The sequence below is a fragment of the Neolamprologus multifasciatus genome, chromosome 11 (genome assembly GCF_963576455.1).
Source record: "Neolamprologus multifasciatus chromosome 11, fNeoMul1.2, whole genome shotgun sequence".
NCBI lineage: Eukaryota > Metazoa > Chordata > Actinopteri > Cichliformes > Cichlidae > Neolamprologus > Neolamprologus multifasciatus.
This window is the reverse complement of record NC_140449.1, coordinates 30,455,533-30,468,035: the sequence shown is the minus strand read 5'-3', so window position 1 is coordinate 30,468,035 and position 12,503 is coordinate 30,455,533. Positions and strand designations below refer to the sequence as shown.

The 12,503-nt window shown below is 41.3% G+C and overlaps 1 protein-coding gene across 3 annotated transcripts in view; it reads right to left on the bottom strand.

The window, feature by feature from the left end:
• Positions 1-313: 313 nt before the first annotated feature.
• The window catches only part of crppa (CDP-L-ribitol pyrophosphorylase A), a 53,615-nt gene continuing 41,425 nt past the window's right edge, over positions 314-12,503 (bottom strand). The window contains exon 10 of one of the 3 annotated variants that reach the window (XM_085177310.1): positions 314-612. In XM_085177310.1, the coding sequence (XP_085033436.1) occupies positions 517-612 (96 nt within the window). In that variant the 3' untranslated portion in view covers positions 314-516. The other 2 variants (XR_014876856.1, XR_014876855.1) reach the window with 2 other exon arrangements.

Sequence of the window (12,503 nt, the reverse complement as noted above, 5' to 3'; positions counted from 1 at the left end):
TTGACACCCAGTTTTTTTGGCATACGCGCTGCAGTTCACATTTCCACAGTAATAATTCAAAGCGATGTGGCCTGTTATTGCACATCTGTGACAACCGCAGCAAAATAACTCTTAAAGCGATTAAAAAACAAAACTGATCCGACAACAAGAATCATCTGCAGCCAAAGCGCCACATATCTTAATCGTCAGTGCGACAGAGCGACACTGTTTGTCTGGGGGACACAAACTCTGGAAAATAAAAAATAAGCCAACTGATGACATGTTTTTTTTTACTATGATGAACCACAATAGTTTTTTTTTTATATATACACACACACACACACACACACACAGAGATAAACAGGCCACCAACAGAGAAAAAAGTCTCTTTTTCAGTCTGCTTCTTGACGATCTATACACTTCCACGTTTAACCTTACAGTAATTGATTCAAGGTTACAAAGAAAAGTCTCAGACGCTCTCATCCCAGGAGTGTTCATGAGTCACAGCGTGGGGATTTTCCGGTTGTGCCGATTCCTTCATGCCTGCAGAAGCTGTCCCACCAGGGCAGGGCTCCTCTCCCGAATTAAGGCTGACGCGATCTCGGCGACCCGTGACGCTGACCTCTCCCAGTGCTTGGTGCCAGAGAGACAACAGGAGGAGAAAAACAAAAGACAATGAGGTCATTTTTTAAAGAACATACAATTAAAATAAGACAACAACACGCTGCTAGTGTAAATAAAGTCCCAACATAACAGTTCAAATAACCATTTGTTCACTTTTATGTCTCTTCTCAGGAGACACGAGTGTGTTTAAGTCATCACAGGGTTTGTAACCTCAAAAATTCAGCCAGAAGCATCCAGTGAGCATTAGCAGTCAATTCAAAACAGTTGGAAACAATGTTCAAGCACACCCATGTTGTTCCACTTGCAGTAATGACAAAAGAAAGAAACAGATCTGTTAGTTGGATTTGTAACATCAATGGCTTGGCTGTGCTCTGCTCTACACAGACGCGAGTGACAAATTCGATGTTTAAAATTGACACGCACGCTTTCCACAAGAATTCCCCTAACGAGAGAGAAATCTAAACACGGCATGAAGTGCGTGGCATTCTGAATTCACCACTTTAATTTGATATTAACAATCGCAAATTCTGGTGGTGGATTTTCTCGACTAGCGTGTCAGTTTCACAGTTTGTTCAATCAACAGCCGAAAGCAATTTTCAAAAAAAGGGCGAAAAGATCAGAACAGAAGTAAACCAATTTCTTTTTTCAGAAATGTGGTTAAAATTCAAGCTCTCTTAAGCTTGTGAACCAATAAGATCTCCTTTGATATTTATGCTGCATGATATTGGACAGATCTGCAGTAAACCACACGTTCAGACAAAAGGAGACCAGTTTGGCCCTTTAGGGCGGGCTCCACTCTTGTGGTTGTTTTGCTTTCGTGATTCCTCTCGTCTGTATCAGTTTCTTTTTTCTATGCAGACCGACTGCGCAATGCACTTTAAATGGTTCTCACTCCCCTGACTTCATTCCTTATAGGCTGCAGTGACTCCCTACTTTGATTTAGTTTCTTGATGACGTCAATGAGTGACCTGTTTTCCATTTTTTCAAAGGGAATGGAGTTCAAGGAGCTTCGCTTTTTTAAAACCATGGCTTGTGTCCTTACACAGATTTATGCTTCATGCTCAACCTGCCCTTTTTCATATAGAATCTGTGGACTTCACTATGGCTTTTGATGTAGCTGATGTAGCATTAAGCATTAAAGACAAATGTGCAACAACACGCAGCAAAGAGTATACTCAGAACACAAAACAGCACACAGAGAGAGAAAAAGAAAAGCAACGGTCTGGAAAAGATTACGTTTTCGTAATGGAGTAAAATGTTTTCTACTCAAACACCAAAAAACAATATCATGTTTTTTGTTTGCTACAGCACCTGCAGCTTATGGCATATTAAAAACCACCTCCTTCATATTGCGCAGCTCGCCCTCGTGCTGACAAATCAGCACTGAACTGTTGAGGCTGGGGGTGGTGGCACACGTCAAGACCCCAAAGGATCCAGTGTTTCCCAGCAGATAATTAGACTGTAATGAGATCTTTCAGCTCGTCACGCCACTGCCTTAGTTTCACCAACATTATCTCAAGCGTCACCTCCTGTCACACTAATGCTTTGCATTAATCTTCTCTGTTGTCTTCCTCTTTTCTTTGCATGAAGCTTTTTTGAATTTTTTAACTATTGCCACCATCTATAAACCATGCATCATCCTCTACCTTGACTACCTCTTCTTGCATCTTCACCTTTCCACCTCTACTTTGTCTTGCTTCTACTTTTGTTCCTCTTCTCTCCATTGCATACCTTCAACCCCTCCAGGTTCTCTTCCACCTGCTCAGATCACAATGTTGTCTATGAACATCACAGTCCACAGAAACTCCTACCTGTCCTCAACTGTTCACCTGTCCATCACCATCGCAAAGGAGCTCAGAGCAGATCCCTGATCGAATCCTACTCCCACTTTAAACCCATCTGTCACTCCTACTGCACACTTCACCACCGTCTTACTGTGACTTCCTCGTGCAGTACCACAGTTCCTCACTTGGCACCCTATTATCTGTGCAACTCATTCTGACCATCTCTATACCTCTCCATCAACACTCTCAGAGCAAACATCGAGCCTAGCTTCAGCTACTCTTTCCCATACTGTATCTTCAGTGGTATGGCTCTGTATGTCCACAGCATGTCACCTGCACTATGTTATTTTTTGCTATTCAGATTTTAATATTATGGCTGTTTATGGTAAAATCTGCTTATGTTCTTCTTTTGTTACCAGATTTATAAAAGGCTTGGATGTTATTTTCACATTAACTTTCATTTCTAATAACATACTTATTATGTGCATTACCTGTTTAAAGCAATGGTCTGTTTTGTTTTTTATTAGCAGGGTATTTAAAACATTATTGGCAAATTTCCATGAAAAGTTTTTCCATAGGAATTTTTTAAAAGGATTCTTTATCCTTGTAAGAGGTTAATTATTTTTGCATCATTTCTTCATAAATACATATCAGATCCATCTATCGCTGCTTATCTGGGTTTAGGGGCAGCGGTCTAAGCAGAGACATCCAGACCTTCCGCTTTCCGGCCACCTCCTCCAGCCCATTTAGGGGGACACAAAGGCACTTCTGAGCCAGCTGAAAGCATATCCTGGGGATGTCTCAGGTCCTCTTCCTGGAAAGGACATGACTGGAACATCTCACATACTAGGAGGTGCACAGGAAGCATCCTGGTCAGATGCTTGAGCACCTGAACTCCTTTTGATGTGCAGGAGTATTTGCTCTTCTCCGAGTCCCACATGGCCAGCTCCTCATCCCATCTCTGACCCCAGACACCCATAGGAGGAGGCTAATTTCCAAAGTATCCACAATCGTATTCTTTCTGACACTACCGCGAGGTGAGTGTAGGAGCGGAGCTCAACCAATGAATCGACTGTTTTGCGTTGGTGCTCAGCTCTTTCTTCACCGCTACAGAGTCCACATCATTGCTGACACTGCACCAATCCATTAGTCGATCTCCTGCTTCACTTTCCTCTCACTCATGAACAAGACCCTGTGATACTTAAACTCCTCCAGCTGTGGCAGTAAATTTGTTTTTGGCCTGAAGTGGGCACATCGAACTTACAGAGATTGCAATAAGAAGAAATTGTGAGATATCGCCTGGATGTTCCCAAGAAAATATCAGAGACTATACTGGGTCCAGATGTTCTTCTTAATCCTGGTACTCAACTCATGAATAGTGCAGAGGGAATTTTCTGCCTTGGCAGAGGTATGCAGCCCTTGTTATAATAAGTAATCACTAGCTCAGCCCTTCAACCTTTAGTTACTGGTCTGTAAAGCTTTCCATTTTTCCACAGCACATATTTGCAATGTTTGCTGTGGAAGACACCAAAAGCTATATAATCCACTCAACATATTGTCACTTAGAAACCCACCATGCTTTGTTTAGGAAGTCTTCATCATTATTCCCACTTTCGCTTGTCTTGTTTAAGATCCAAAAGCAAACCTATCAAAGTGCAATACTGTCAGACAAAAAGAATGGTCAAACCTACAATGCAGAATCCAGGTTTTAGTTATGCCAAATTATCCCTTACAGCAGATTTGAATCAGACTTGCAGTATTTCAGCAAAATAACACCAACCAGGCTGACGGCTATTCTCCTGGGTCTGCAGCCGCTTTCATTAGCCAACTCTCAGAAGGAAGGGTTTCTTAGAAAGGAATAAAAACATGTAGGAGGGCTTTTCACAAAGCTTTTAATTTTCTAACACCCACATAGAGGAAAATAAAAATATATTAAAAATATATCCTGCTAAAATGACAAATCATCTGTGATTTGTGATCTGGAACATCCTGTTTAGCACATATTTGGACCTGGCTTCTAAATACATTTAGTATTACAGATTGGTGTCGGCAGTTTTAACGCATCTGGAGCAGAAAATAAGCTTTCTGTCACTCTGTCCTTTCTTGACCTTACAGCCTAGCTCCACTAGCCAGCTTGTGCAGGGCCTGGATGGGAGTGCAACGAGGTGTGAGAGCGATGAGCGTGGAATTGGGCCTGACCGTGGTTAAAGGAAGCAAGAAAACCTGGGATCCAGAGCTCCTAGAGCACTCCTCAATAATCAGAACCAGCAGGAGGAGGAATCAGATGACATTGATTTTCCACACCAAGAAACTGAAGGGGGAACTGAGGTATTGGAGTACAGATCACCAATTGTAGCTTCATTGATTAAAGTAACATCGGTGAAATGGAAGAAAATAAATAAATAATATATGGGATTAAAATATGATGAATGGGCTCCAGAGCCATTCTGTCATATGCCACCGCTTCTTAGTATGCCTTTTGATTTTTCTGAGGAATAAGATCAAGGGTGCCATTTTTCTTTATCGTGTACCCAAGCCATTCTTCTGTGGTTTAATCAATGGTACAATGAAACGAGGAGATTGGGCAGCACATCTGTAAGCAGTCAACAGAATGTGGCTGATAGCACAAAGTTACTCATATAGACTAAGGAATATGCACTGGTTCATCAGTGCGAGAAACCGAAAGTTTTGGTAAATGTGATTGCGTCTTTTCATTGTTTATTAGATGAAAGCATTCCTTCAGTTGTTATCTAAAACCAATTACATGTTCACACGGAAGGTTTTTGAAATGCTACATGTGTTTGGATGATCTGAAATACTGTGGGGATGATAAATGTGATGAGTACGATTATCAGCTGATTACCACCCAAGTGTACGGGACGAGGACCCTGGGAAAGTAGCAAGAATGCCGGGTGTCTCTTTGCAAATGGAAGACAGCTACGGCTATTAAACCACAACTAATCGCTCAATTATAGAAGTCTGTCTTCTAATAGACAAGCAAAAAAAACCCCCAAACATTTTAATTTGAACACAAAAACACACAGAAAAAAATCAAGTCAAGATCACCAAGGAGGATCAAAGTTTTAAGCCTGCCTAAGACCCAGTGCTGAATTATTTCCACTCCAGACATGCAGCCTTTGAAATATGAATCACGCTTCATAAAACATCATTATTAAATCCAGTAGTTTTCTTGCATAGTGGAACACAAATACGACTTTAGCTCTTCATTGACTCGTGGCACAGCTTTAAGTAGTCACAACTGCCACTCAGGCTTCAAATGCGGTTGAGGAAAAGGCAAAAGAAAAAGGGTAGAATTACTTACTACAACAACAAACTCCAAGCCCTCAGAGACATTTGCATATTAAACTGCTTTCAGGCTGAAATCTATATGACTTAAGTGCGAGGAACTTGCAAACTGATGGAAGAGCCGCAGTTTACTCCAGCAAGTAGATTTTCTTGACATACAAGAGCTGGTATGTCTGTTTAGCTGCCGCTGGCGGGGGTGCCACAGCTCGTGTCTCCTCTTTCCACTGTGGACCATACAGGATGAATAAAGCAGCTCGCTGGCTCATTGTTATGGGCACGCAAACATCCATGAGAGGGATTACATGTGTTGGGACAGATGCCTACAGAAGAGTGAACACATGCACAGACCGCATAGACACTTTAGTGTGCACGAGCCTATGCATGCGCCCACATACACACACACTAGGATTTGGAATGTGATCCTGGAGGATTTGCATGTCTCCAGATCTTCATCATCATCAGAATCCATGTCCTCCAGCGTTGACTGAGATGGTTTTCCACTGTTTCAGACCCGGCCTCTCTTCCAGCCGTATGTAGATGAATAAACCAGTTAACTCGAAGCTGAATTTTTCTCACTGTGGCAGAGCTGAGATAAACAGACTGGGAGTGGGCATTTGGACTGACATGAGATGAAACCTCAAGCCAAAGCATAACGGAGCCCCCGTGAGACGAAACCCACAAGCAAATTAGTTTGATTGATGGTCCTTTTTGAGCTAATAGGCACTCCTCACCTGTTTCCAATGTGGAATTAATCTTCAGATGTTCCAACGGCAGAAAATCCACATGTGCCAAAGTCTAAGTGCAGACAGCAGGAGGGTATTTTATTTTATTTTAAAAGGGCTGGATTTTACGAGATTCACTTTATTATTATTAGTCGTGAGGGAACCTCACTTTCCACTTCATAATGATTAACTGCCACAAATCCTCACTTAAAGCCAAAAGTATCATCATTTATTCACATTAGTGGAAGGACGATCGCTAGTGTATGTCATATTAAATAGGAAAGCAACACATTTACATTTTGAAACACTTTTTCCCCCCAACACTGTCTGCTACATCCATTAGTGACACGTCCAATCTCTCAGTGGCCAAAATGGCATTTATGTCGTTTTTCTTCACAGATTTTATATTTTAGAACAGAGAGAAAACAATATATGAACTGGTATCAAGGGGAAAAGACCACTGGATACAAACCACAGCTGGAGTGAGTTGTGGAGAGCTTAAGGGTTTTCTTTTAATTTTTAGGCTTGTGCAACAAAAACGCGGATTTCAGCTGCGGCTTGCAGGCCCATTAGAAAATCAAGTTACAGCTTTGTTTTGACACATAAACAATGCGATCTGCTGTATAATCCTATGACAGTGCAGTAACTAAAGGGAAAATGTTCCCAATCATTCCCATGTGTACAAATGCAACACATGCAACGGGCCTGTTATTCCACACGGCAACCGCAAGTTTACAGAATGGAACTTCAATCGTTAGCTTCTATTTTCGCTTACTGTTTGAAGGAAGGATTTTGACAAGTCGTGAGGTGACAGGTCTTTGAAATACATGGGGAAGAATGGGGGAGGAGAGCATCAGTGGACCACACAATAAGCGATCCTCAAACTCTCTACTTCTAAATGCCACTGATGCAATCAACCTTTCCATTTTAAAGAGCACGCAGCGGCACTTCTGCCACACAAGAAGGGCCAGCTTTGATGCAGAAAGGTTTCAGGCAATTAGGGCTTTTAGCTGTGATAATTTGCACATCTCTGTCATTCTCATGAGAACCTGGGCTCTCTGGTCCACTCATATTCCCTTTATAAAATGCCAAGAACCAGGTCCTAATATAAAAACAGCTTATGGAAAAGTTTGGCACTGACCCCAAGCTAAGAGAACTGGAAAGAGTTGTTAGAGTCACACTAGCTACCATAGCTAAAGTGGCCAAGAACATCAGGAGAGTTTTTATCACCTCTTTTCATCATCCTAATATTTTACTGTCTCTGCATTTTTCTCTGTGACATAAAAGTGCTGTAGTACAAATGGCTGTAGGATCCACTTGAGGGCAGTGTCATTACTGGCATCGTAGCCAGACAGCGTTCTCCACTCTGGGAGTCTTAAAAGTTAAAACCATCACCTAATGTGAGCCTCGGTGAGCAATGCTCTTTAATAGAAGTCATTTCTCAGGAAAACTCTCCCCAAACGACCTGCCTTACCGAATCCCAGTGATATAATACCGCTAAAAACACCCAGTGCTTTTAACACAGAGAGGATAGTGTTTCAGGGCTTCTGACAGCTCGTCCCTGAGTGGGTATTGTGGTCCTCTTGCTCTCCCTCCTCTCCGTGTATCATTGAAGACAGGCAGTAGCTAGGGGCTAAACTGAGAAAGGAGAGGGGGATAACAGGTTCAATTACTGGTCAGTCTGATTAGAGCCCTGAATGTTACACCACCAATGTCCTGTAGAGATTCATTGATGTAATCAGGAGCTGTGGCAGAATGACTAACTCCCTCTACTGAGAACAGCACCAAGGAACAATACACCAGTACAATACATTTTATCTTATTTTTTATTCCTTGGTGTCAAGTTAATTTTGGAAACTTTGGGATCTCTTTTAGGATATAATTTGACAAAAGTTTCTGTGGATTGGTTTAGTGGATTTGTTTAGCAGCATATAATTAGCGGCACATTGAGCCATTAGACTGGTGGGTTATTGGGATTAAAAAAGTAGATGTAGATGAGAATATTAAAACAGTTAAAACAGCAATAGTGAAGAACTGTGTTACAGAATTTGCATGAAGATTACAGAGCAGTTCAAGAAAAGAAATGTAATGAGAATGTGCACAAAGCGGGAAGAAAACTGAAACGTTCAGTTCTAGCTGGAGCATTAAGAGTACTTTTAGTCCAGGCATCAGTATTAAAATGTAGTTTTAGTGTATTTCTACTGTTAGAGACCATTACACTTTATACTATACTACTTCCTTTGTTTGATCAACATAACCCACAACAGAGAGTATTAAGAAAAGTCCTGGCATCGTTTTTGCATTCTGTGCTTAAAAAAACAACATAAATCAACTATGAAGATTTATTTATTTTCTTGCACATAACATTTCAGATCCATGGTAAATTTGTGCTCTACAGGAAGGTAGAAATAATACATTGAAGTGATAGAGGAAAGAGCAAGGAAATGTATATAATTGTGATCTGTACCAAGATGTGCAGTTTTATGTGAAAGCTAATGTTCAGTTTTGCTGCTTGGAGAAAAGATAGTAAATCTAGCTGAAAGACAAAAACAAAATATGCAATGACAGGAGATACGAAGAAAGGAAATAAAACTAAAAATAAAAGTACTTCACATCAGTAAACATACTTTCCAGATATGATAATGACGGGGATACTGACCGCAGCACATTATGGGACAAACGAACAGAGGCTCTAACTTCAATCTACTGAGATGGAATGAATAAAAGATGACCAATAACTGCCAAACTTCAGTCAGGCACTTGGATTAAAGTGACAGGAGACAGAGAAGAAAGAAAACGCTCACACACATACATCCAAATATTAGATTTAGATCCAAACAGTGCTAATATTTACTGCTGAGCTTCAGGTCTAAACAACTTTCAGAGTATATATCAGGCTTACACTGAAAGTTCAGCCATAAATTTAAAAGCCGTCTGTATCCAAGCTAAGAGACTGGGACCTAAAGCTGACAGAGATGATAGTGACATAAGTATTATTTCGTACTTCTCAGAGATGAAGCGCCTCTAGGGAGTGTGTTTTTATTGAATTTTACTGAGGTATTTAGTGTTGCTGCCTGAATGTCTGTATTTTAGATATTCCCATCATTCCCATTCTGCCTCACTTCATCTGAAAGGGACTATAATGTAGGAAAATGAATAAGTCTGTATCCCGCCCTACTTTTGTGAGGCTTCCTCAGACTTTCCAAAAGTCCAAAAGAGCTGACAGGTTAAAAGAAAGAACTTTTGTCCTGATAACTGCCTTTTGAGATCACATTGAGAGAACAACTGCTGCCACACAACCTTTTCACGGTACACTGGAAAAGCTCTTTCAACAAGGGTTTCCAAAATATCCTGTCTAGGGGCATCCGTCGGGCAAACAAAGCAGTTTGTTAGTCATGTCCCATGTGCGACTTCCCCTTCTGTGTACCCTCCTGAGAAAAGGAAAACTCTGCTAAGAATGGGACACTGAGGGGGTCTGTATTTCCACCGGAGCCCTTCAGTGAGAACTTTTTGAACAAGCTCTGGTGAGAGATGACTTTGTTTGAATTCAACTCACCGAAAGACACACCTCAAAACAGTGTGCAAGAACAATGGATCCTTAGTTGAGGAGGTATGAAAGCATGAAGGCATGGGTGGGGAGTTATGAACTGGGACATACCAAATCCTCCGTGCGCTGAGAGAGAAGAACAAGCGCACACACACTCGCCACAGAAGCCTCATTTACTGATCACATTGTATCACTTACAGAAACCCAGGGAGGCTAAACACACTCCATATCGCAGGTCATCTGAGGTCAGCTGCAGGTGCAGGCAGATTTTAGAAAACAAGACATTTATTACTACCTGGGTTTTCAGCAGCATCCTGGCCAAGACTCGGTGCCCTCACTTCCATCGCTAATGCAAGCGTGCGAATGTAATTGCAGTCGACTGTAAGCTAAATATGCAAACATAGGTGCAACACAGTGTTTTTATACTCCTGTCAAAATACCAGTGTGCTGCAGACTAAACAACAGGGGGATGCTACCCATGTGGTTTGAGAGATGAAGAATGAAAATAATTGCTACAAGAAACTGTTAAGAAAAATGTTTTTACACAAGGCTTCATGAGAAAACTCTTGGAAAAACTCATTTTGCATTTTTAACCAGGCAAATTCAACATGTCAGCTGTGGAAAATCGTTGGTTGGGCACATAGACTGTATATAAAGGATGGCTGCAAGTCCAGAGCCATAACATTATAGTTTGTGGATTTGCATGCCTTAAATGGCCACTGTCTTCTTGAGGCTTTGTAGCCAGAAGTGGCCGTATTTTGGTGAGTGGGTTCAGTGCTAGCACCACGGAAACTGCATCAATTGACTTCATGGGTTCACACAGAGCTAGGCGATAAAACAATAACATAATTATCATGCAAAGGTCTTAGCAATATAAACATAAGTTGTACAATGTTGCAGTATATTTATCATATTTAACTTCTGACAGGAAGAAAATTAACCTTATTGTAAACGACCACGGCAGACCCTGGTGCACGTTCATGCTTTGCAGCATATTTTATTAACACTTTCACGGTTGCTGTACATCCGCACCCAGGGCTGCAGCTCTCCCGCTGCCAACTCAACATAACGACTACAACAACAACGCCAACCACAGGACCCAGTACAATATTTCATTCGGCGGGGCGTGATTGCGGATGCCGTGCAGGTGCGTCCGCCTCCTCTGCACGGCACCGCAGGCCACGCCCCACCACACTTATATTTATATATCAAATTAGGTTTAAAGGGGAACCTTTAGGGTTAACAGAAATAGTGATTTGATTTATATTGTGATACATATCGATATCAGTTTACATGAGAAAAAGTATTTTTTATTTTTCGGAGGAAAGCAATATGGATTTTAATCCTCGTTTCTAATTTTCCATAAGGACTGATGAGGACGGCTACATGTTTGCCAACCTCTTGGGGCTTTCTGCTCTAATTTTTTTGGTCTGGCCTTGTTACGTGCTGTTCCAGCTATTTTCAACCATAAACAGCCACGCAAGCACGTGTGCCAAGGTCTCTGCAAATAAAAGCACGAGTAGAGTAAGAAGGTGAGTGGCACAAAAACAAACCTTGATCAAGTCCGTTAAATGAAAGCATAATTTCAGCAGAGCTGCACTTCCCCACCACATAACTGGACGTAAACTGAAACCAGGACTACCGTGGGTGGTCAGAAAGACTTCAACACCAAGTGGCAAAACAAATATACGCGTATGTTCGGCTCTTTCTCTGCGTGACTGAATGTTTACAAACTCATTGTGAAGAACTGGCTTAAACCGATCTTCCATAAGAATAAACTCTCTGTTTCAAATATATTCCCTCTTGGAATGTCATTTTCCAATTGTCTGCAAGATTCTCCCTGATTCAAGACACATCAACCCAAACACAACGCTGCTGGTCTTTTTAATCTATGAAATCAAAGCTGAGTAAACACCGCCTTGGTATGTCTAATTCCTTGAGCCAAACTCCAGCGGTCAAGTTTCACACATACCAACACACATCTGGAGCACTCAGCGTGGAGGATCAAGCTTGATATTCTGCACATGTCAAGGCAGTGAATGGCTCAACCCTAACTCTACAAATACATTACTAAGAGGGGAGTGATCCCAGGCTTCTGTCTTTATGGAGATGTCAGGATTCAACTGAGGGAGCCAAGTGCTCTCATTCACTTTTCCAGAAGGATCTTAAAGTAAAAACGACATAATTGTCAGAAGAAAGACAAGTACTTAGACAACAACAGGGGAAAAATTATGTGAAGGGGCAGGGTGGATACTGAACTTTTACTCTTTGAATCCACTGAAAGATCTGCCAGATGTGTCAGAAACATTTTGGTAACAATAAACAGATTTGTGTAATGCCACGTCATTTCTTATCTGTGTTGTTTTCTGCACTGTTTGGATTAAGTTATATGATGTTATTTAGTGTTTATCATTTTAACTCACAATTTATCTCTTATTTTCAACGGGACTGAAATATCAGAGAGACTACTGCATGCAATCGTAGGTTATAATTGAATACATTTAACGTTCCAACAGAGAAATTAACACCTGACACTAGGGG